The sequence below is a fragment of the Hemicordylus capensis genome, chromosome 3 (genome assembly GCF_027244095.1).
Source record: "Hemicordylus capensis ecotype Gifberg chromosome 3, rHemCap1.1.pri, whole genome shotgun sequence".
NCBI classification, from domain to species: domain Eukaryota; kingdom Metazoa; phylum Chordata; class Lepidosauria; order Squamata; family Cordylidae; genus Hemicordylus; species Hemicordylus capensis.
Genome location: NC_069659.1, coordinates 200001234 through 200009488, shown reverse-complemented (window position 1 = coordinate 200009488; position 8255 = coordinate 200001234). Strand labels below are relative to the sequence as shown.

Sequence of the window (8255 nt, the reverse complement as noted above, 5' to 3'; positions counted from 1 at the left end):
ACCTTGGAGAAGCCGCTGCCAGTCTGGGTAGACAATACTGAGCTAGAGAGACCAATGGTTGGACTTAGTATATGGCAGCTTCCTATGTTCCTATGACTGAATATACAGTTTCAAGTAGGTGGGTGGGGGTGGGAAAGGCCCCCACCTGAAGACCACTGCAGACAGTTAGGATATAGTCAGGTAGGGTTTATCAGCCTTGGGTCCCCAGCTGTTGGGACTACAACTCCCATCATCCCCAGCCACCATGGTGGTGACAATTGCAGTCCAACCACATATGGGGATTACAATGGCATCGGCTGAGAACTCTTACAGCAGAGGAAGGCTTAATTCTTCTGTGGCCTGTCACCCGGCCCCCTTACTAGATTCTCTGTGGTCTAAACTTACGAAGCAAGAACACAGGCATTCAGGATTTTGCAGCAGTTAAGGTGTAAGTTGCCCGTATTAAATTCTTGAGGGGTAGCCATGTGAAGTCTGTTACAGTACCCCAACATTAAATGATTTCAACCTTGGACCTTCTCCAATCTTGTACCAGTCAGACAGACTGGTGGATTTATTGCAACAAATGTTTTTGTGGACAAGAGGCTCTTTCACCAGGGACCCCAATAAATCTGTTTGTCTTTAAAATCCCACAGGGATCCCTCTTGGGGTATGCCCCTTCCCCTTTAAGAATGTAGGAAGTACCTTGTTGGATTAGACTGTATTCAACACTTGTTTCCAGGGGTCAGCACACAAAAGGTCAGAAATGGGATTGTGGTCCGATAGCAGACTGAAGTGCTTCCTGGAGACTCGCTAATGAAATATTTTTCATTATATCAAACCATTAAAATCTTCAGCATTCTGAGCCCGATTCAAACATTATGCTGTACATGTGTTTGTGTGAATGACTGTACTGTACCTGTGTTCCTTTCAAAAGTGAACCTGGATACAGGCCCTTCAAATGCCTGGTATAGAGAGGTACTTCTGTACCTGTGTTCAGCATAACATGTGAATGAGTGTACCTGTGTACAGATCTGTACCTGTATACATTGTGCACCTGTACAAGTGTTGAACATAACATGTGGATGGGAGATGAATGCCAGCTCCTGGAGAACCCTCAGTCGATCCTGGAGAGCTGGTAACCCAGGCATATCCTAGTACAGATTTTTCATGTTTCATTTGCATCATGGTTTGCTTCAACTTTGTTGTGATACTGTGTGTACTGGTGGCTGTACTAGCCTAAGTTTTGTCATAACTTCCTCTATGGGGAGGCACAAACGAAACAGCATCATGGACACTGTAATAAAATAAACTATAAACATATTTACACCATTTCTTCCCTGCTCTCTGGGTACAAACCCAAAGTCGAATAAAATCTAAGGTCTAGATGATGGAGAGGTGACGAGCAGCAGGTCTTTCAGCTAGCTGGGATGTAAAATCCGCTCAGTCCTCTCTTGGGATGAGTAATAATACCTTGTCCTTTCGAAGTGCATTGCACAGGCAATCCTGAGGTCAGCCAGCTTTGCATTGGCCCTCTTCTCTGTGTAAACGGTTCTCCGTTCCTCTGTGGGCTGCTGCCAGCTGTTCATTTCAGCTTCCTTTTTCCAGCCAGAGAGCGCAAAGGCAGGGACGCTTCAATCCATTCATTCGCCGTGGTCATCATTTCCTGCCAAAATGCGACCTCCTCTTGTGTGGAGTCCATCCAGTCAACGGCAATCCCATAGCTGGAGCCTTTGAAAGAAACAAGAAACAAGTGAGCCTCGGGGAGGAGGAGAGCTGGTCTTGGGGTAGAGAACGTGAATGGTCCCCTTTGCTAAGCAGGGTCTGCCCAGGTTTGTATTTGGATGGCTGTCTACATGTGAGTACTGTCAGATATTCCCTTTGGGGGATGGGGCGGTAGTTCAGTGGAAGTAGGGCTGGAGAGACATCTGCTTGAAACCTTGGAGAGCTGCTGCCAGTCAGTGTAGACCAGGGATTCTCAACGTTGGGTCCCCAGAAGTTATTGGACTTAAACTTCCATAATCCTCAGCCCCAGCGGCCTTTGGTTGGGATTATGGGAGTTGAAGTCCCATAACATCTGGGGACCCAACGTTGAGAATCCCTGGTGTAGACAATACTCAGACAGACAGACCAAGGGTCCTATGTCCGCTAGGCTGACACCATGCATTTGATCAGGAGGACTCGAGGGAGTGTGCTAAAATGAATGACAGGGAATGCCCACTGTAATACCCTGGTTCCTTCCAAATGGCCATAGGAATGCATGGCATTTCCAAATGGCCATTCGGTGCATTTCATGGCCATTAGGAAGAAACCAGTGCATTTCAGTGGGCATTCAATGCCATTCATTTTAGAATGCCCACCGTAGGACTTGCATACAGAAGGTCCTCGGTTCAATCCCTGGCAGCATCTCCAGATAGGGCTAGAAAGATTCCAGCCTGAAACTTTGGAGAGACGCTGCTAGTCAGTGTAGAGCAGGGATTCTCAGCATTGGGTCTTCAGATGATATTGGACTTCAGCTCCCATAATCCCCAGCCAAAGGCCGCTGGGGCTGGGGATTATGGGAGTTGAAGTCCAATAATATATGGGGACCCAACATTGAGAATCCCTAGTGTAGACAGTACTAAGCTAGATGGACCCAGGGTTTGACTCAGTATGAGGCAGCTTCCTATATTCCTATGAACTGCTGTATCAGCGGCTATGAAAAGGGGCAACCTATGATCGTGCTCCTTTTTTGAGAGGTCATAATCTCTGCTGCAAGCAGTCACGTTCATGGTAGGACTGTGTGTATCATAGGAACATAGGAAGCTGCCTCAGGCTGGGTCAGACCATTGGTCCATCTAGTTCAGTCTTGTCTACACAGACTGGCAGCGGCTTCTCCAGGACTGCAGGCCAGAGTTTCTCTCCGCCCTGTCTTGGAGTTGCCAGGGAGAGAACTTGGAACCTTATGCATGCAAGTAAAAAGATGCTCTTCCACTGAGTTATGGAACCTGCTGCATGCAAGTGTGCAGGTGCTCTTCCCAGAGCGGCCCCATCCCCTGAGGGGAATATCTTACAGTGCTCACACATGTAGACTCCCATTCAGTGCAAACTAGGGTGGACTCTGTTTAGCAAAGGCGGCAATTCATACTCGTTACCACAAGACCAGCTCTCCTCCCTTAATGGTGTTCCTTGTCAAACACAGAAGAAAAGCACCATTGACTGTCTAAAATGGAAATACCCTATGGAAGATGACTCTGAATTTAAGACGATCCCCTTAAAAAGTAGAGGTTACATTCAAGTTATACCTACATTGACTCAAAAATAACAGGACTCTGAATAGAAGATGACCTCCTGATTTCTAAGATCAAAATACTTGGAATAAACCTAGTCTTGTATTCAGGTAAATACAGTATAGTCACAGCGGTTAGATCTAGCTGTTTTTCTTGAGCGACCTGAGGTTTGCCAGCCCTGCCCTCCAGGATCCACTACTGAAAGTAATCCTGGAGGTTCTTCTGGCCTGGTGTGGTGACAGATATTGCATTACAAAAATGGGAGCAGGGGGAACCTTGCAGGAAGAGCTCCAGTCAGGGTTGGCAACCCTGTTACTCAAGGCCACTCATTTAACCCACAGGCTCTTCCAGGCTCAACGACACTGGTCTCGGAAGCAGGGATGGCCGACTTGAGACTCTCCAGATGTTGGTGGACTACAACTCCCATTGTCCCCAGCTGCAACACATATATATCACAGCAGTTCTCAGAGCAGTTTACATAGCAAAAGGGATGAGGAAATGGCTCTCTGCTCCAAAAGAGCTCATGGTCTAAAACAAGCTGAGAGAGAGGGGTGGGTGACGCGGAGAGATCCTAGCAAGAGCCACTGGGAAGGCTGCTATACTTTGTGTGCTGAACAGGGCCAGCTACTCTCCTCCTGCTGAATGGAAGAGAGCCGCCATTTTGGAAAAGTGTCGTTTGGCTCAGTCAGCAGGAGCCCCTTGAAGGAGGGCGGCCTTTGCCTGCGGGGGCTGCTCATTCATTATTCGCTGAGCAGCTGCTGTCCTCTCTGTTTTTCCACAGAAAAGTTCCCAAAGGAATTTCTATAGCAACAGCAAGGAGAAAAGATGGTTCCCTGCCCCAAAGAGGCTCCCAATCTAAGGGAGGGAGACACAAGGGAGACCCCCAGCAACTGGGAGGGATGCTATTCTAGGCTGAATAGGGCCAGCTGCTCTCCCCGGCCGCCATTTTGAAAAGGCGCTTCTTGGCCCAGCAGAGGCCCCTTAACGAGGCCGACCTTTGCCTGAGGGGGCCGCTCATTCATTATTCACTGAGCAGCTGTCCCCTCTGCTTTTCCACCGGAAAAGTCCCCAAAGCAGTTTCCAAGGCAACAGGAGTGAGAAGATGGTTCTCTGCCCCAAGGGGCTCACCGTCTAAAAAGAAAGACAAAGGAGAGCCCAAGCAACAGCCACCTAGGCTGGGCTGGACAGGGACAGCACCTCTAAATGGAAGAGAGCCGCCATTTTGAGAAGGTGCCCCCTAGCCTGGTCAGCAGGTACTTAACGAGGCCGACCTTTGCCTGAGGGGGGCTGCTCATTTATTATTTATGGAGCAGCTGTCCCCTCTGCCGTTCCACAGAAAAGGTTCCCAAAGGGGCTTCCACAGCAAAAGGCATGAGTAGATGGTTCTCTGCCTCCAAGGGGCTTGCAGGCGAAAAAGAAACACCAACGAGACGCCAGCAACAGCCACTGGGAAGGACACTGGGCTGGGCTGAATAGGGACAGTTGCTCCCCCTCTTGTGGGATACGAGAGAGCCGCCATTTTGAGAAGGTGCCCTTCGGCCCAGTCAGCAGGGGCCCCTTCAGCAAGGCCGGTCTTTGCCCCACTTCTTATTTATCCCCCTCACTTGTCTACCCTGCTTCTCGAGCAGAAAAATTCCCCAAACAGCTTTCATAGCAAAAGCAAGGAGAAGATGGTTCCCTGCCCCACAGAGACACAAGAGAGACGCCAGCCAACAGCCACTGTAGGGACAGTGTACTGGTCTGAAGAGGGACAGTTGCTCTCCCCCTGCTAAATGCAAGAGAACTAGACCACTTTCTAAGAGGTGCCTCTTTCCTCAGTTAGCATGACTGCTGCATTTCACCATCATCTTAAGCGACAAATTGAAACAAACTCTTGCACAAATATATCAATAGGATCATATAGTCAAGAATGACAGGGAATGCCCACTAAGATGCACTGGTTAGAAACATAGGAAGCTGCCATATACTGAATCAGACCATTCGTCTACCTAGTTCAGTATTGTCTTCACAGACTGGCAGTGGCTTCTCCGAGGTTGCAGGCGGGAATCTCTCTCAGCCCTGTCTTGGAGATGCTAGTGAGGGAACTTGGAACCTTCTGCTCTTCCCAGAGCAGCTCCATCCCCTGAGGGGAATCTCTGACAGTGCTCACACTTCTAGTCTCCCATTCATATGCAACCAGGGCAGACCCTGCTTAGCTAAGGGGACAAGTCATGCTTGCAGCCACAAGACCAGCTCTCCTCTCCTCTCCATTGGCCATTCAGAAATTCCATGCAGTCCCCTTGCCATTTGGAAAGAACCAGTGCATTTTAGTGGGCATTCGCTGTCATTCATTTTCGGATGTCCTGACCCGAGTCCAGTGTACAACTTGCATGCTGATGGCTTCAGGTTCAACCCCTGAAATCATCCGGGCTATGTTAGTCATGACTACATCCTACTAAAATTAATGGGAAATTAATGGGAAATGAACGGTACTCATTGATTTCAATGGTGCAGAGGCCTGGCTTGCTGTGAATTCTAATTTCCGCCCAGCCACGCTTCTGAAGAGAAGCCCTTTCCATTTTGATTTGCGGTCCAAAACATGCCCTTTGGATGTCTGCTCTCCCTGTTTATATTTTCTGGGCAAGGAGAACATGTTTCATGTCGAAACTGGAATGAGGCGAAAGGGCCTCGTTATTACCTGTCCCAAGTCCCAGCTGGATCCCTCCCAGAAAGTGATTGGTCAGTTTCTCATGATCCCAGACGGTCAGCTCGACACAGGCATCCTTCAGATCTTCTGTATGAAAGCCGTCGTACACGATGGTGTGGTTAAACACCGGGTTGGAGTCCCTCTGGACAATGCGGGTCTTCTGGTAGCTCTTTTTACTGGTGTCTGGAAGAACGTAGCTTGCAAGGGAGAAAGAGCATTTGACATCAGGCAGAATGGCGACAGAGAAATGTCATCTTCCACTTATTTTTTCCAGTCATTCAGCTAAGCAAACAGAATTCAAGCCCTCCGGAGCCTAGCTATTACTATTTATTATTACTTTAATATCCACGATGGAACTTGGATCCCAAGCCAAGAGAGCGGAGTTCATAGTGGCAACATTTAACACACTTAAGAGGCCTGCTGGGATAAAAAAAATATCAAGAGATGATTGGAAAACGAGCAGGGAAGGCACCACCAAGTGAACCTCAAGTGGCAGGGAGTTCTACAGAGTGGGGGATCCGAAAAAGCTCTGTCCTGCATCGCCACCAACTGAGCATCAGACAGAGGTGAGAAACAAAAAGAGGGCTTCCCTCATGGATCTTATATGGTGGGTGGAGTCATGTTCAGATATGTTGGCTCTAAACTGCTTAGGGTTTAAAGTGGTAGGGACACCTCTGAGCATTTCTTTGTCAGCGAAGGTATGTGTGATGAATGAGCACCATGGAAGCATATGGTTGTGCTTGCTTGGGTCCGTGTGGGTATGAAATCCACCCCCCGCCCCATGACACACCTACCATTTCACAAAGGAGCCCACTCCGGAGGGACGTAACTGGGGCAGATCTTTGGTGTCCTTGACCCAGATATGGACCTCCCCAGACGGAGGGGTCTTTCGACCTGCCATGAAGGATCAAGAGACATAGTTGGTTGGTTGCCAAGAAGTATGTTAGCTTCCTTCATCCAAAAGTCTTAATAAAACAGATCCCAATGGACAGTAAAATGTGCTATAGTGGATAAACTGGGGCAGGTAGATTCCTGTTCACATCCCTGCTCATTAGCGGGGCTCACTGGTGACCCAGTTGCTCTCACTCAATCTCGCCTACCTTGCAAGGTTGTTGTGAGCATAAAATAGGAGGGAGACTGTGTGTACTGCCCTGTGCAAGGAAAACATGACATTGATAACAAGTGAAACCATTCTTTACTTTATAATATGGGGTGGGGCCATAGATCAGTGGCAGAGCATCTGCTCCGTATGGAGAAGGCTGCAGGTTAAATATTTGGCAGCATCTCCAAGAAGGGCTGGGAAAGACTCCTGCCTTGGAGAAGCCGCAGCCAGTCAGTGTAGACAATACTGAGCAGTAGTATAGGGGCATACCTGCTGTCAAAAACCATGTGCTTTTGTTTACAAACAAAAGCACGTGGCTGGAGGATGACGTCACAGTGACGTCACGGGGGGCGGGGGCTTGCAGCTGTCAAAATGCGCTTACGTCACCGGAAATACATCATCGGAAGGGCTTTAGGAGACCCCCACGTGACCGGGAAGGGCCAGAAGTGGGGGACGCCCTTACCCCCGGAAGTCTGGCACCCACCCTACCACGCCTACCCCAGAATATGTCCAGACATGTCCGAAGGGGTGCATGTGACCCCTCTACGAGCACGCCTAGCCACCCTGGACCAATAGGAACAGGTTTCAGGCTCCGGAGAGGTCCGAGTGAGCGGGTGTGATAATGGTCGGGCGGCCATTTTGTGCAACTTTATTAGGCGAAAAGGCCCAGAGGAGACCCCACGTGGCAGGGAAGGGTCAGAAGTAGGGGTACGCCCTCACCCCAGAAGTCTGGCACCCACCCTACCACCCCTACCCCAGAATATGTCCAGACATGTCCGAAGGTGGACATGTGACCCATCTACGAACACGCCTAGCCACCCTGGACCAATAGGAACAGGTTTCAGGGTCCGGAAAGGCCCGGGTGCGCAGGCATGATAATGGTCGGACGGCCATTTTGTGTAACTTTATTGGGTGAAACGGAGTCAAGTGAGCCCTCTACGAACACGCCTGGCCATCCTGATTCAGTACGAATACACCGTTTCTCTCTGAGCCACTTTGTTTTTGCAGACCCACGGTTTGAGCGATCATGGGTTCCCCAGAGAGATCCTTGGAGGATATTGTACAAGAAACAATTGTAAATCCCTAGCCTGAGAAAGCATTCTATTAGTACAAGTTCTGATGATGAGAAGTTTCCACCAAAGTCCCCTAATTTCCTTTCTTCTGACAAATACAAACATGCACACATTTTTTAAAAGCAAGACATCTCTCTCTCACACACACA

The 8255-nt window shown here is 49.1% G+C and overlaps 1 protein-coding gene across 1 annotated transcript; it reads right to left on the bottom strand.

Moving 5' to 3' along the window:
• Positions 1-1259: 1259 nt before the first annotated feature.
• Positions 1260-7197, bottom strand: LOC128348855 (synaptotagmin-like protein 2). Its single transcript, XM_053304541.1, has 3 exons — positions 6726-7197; positions 5923-6128; positions 1260-1707 (listed from the first exon to the last, which is right to left on the bottom strand). The coding sequence occupies exons 1-3, from the start codon at positions 6830-6832 to the stop codon at positions 1562-1564; spliced, it is 459 nt and encodes a 152-aa protein (XP_053160516.1). The 5' UTR covers positions 6833-7197; the 3' UTR covers positions 1260-1561.
• Positions 7198-8255: the final 1058 nt, after the last annotated feature.

What these genes read in the sequence shown, in the direction of transcription:
- LOC128348855 (XM_053304541.1), bottom strand. Translation starts at nt 6,832, where the DNA reads ATGGCAGGTCGAAAGACCCCTCCGTCTGGGGAGGTCCATATCTGGGTC. An exon ending in GTGGGCTCCTTTGTGAAATG is followed by an intron (nt 6,129 to 6,725) that starts GTAGGTGTGTCA and finishes CTCCCTTGCAAG; the next exon opens with CTACGTTCTTCCAGACACCA. An exon ending in CCAGCTGGGACTTGGGACAG is followed by an intron (nt 1,708 to 5,922) that starts GTAATAACGAGG and finishes TTTCTTTCAAAG; the next exon opens with GCTCCAGCTATGGGATTGCC.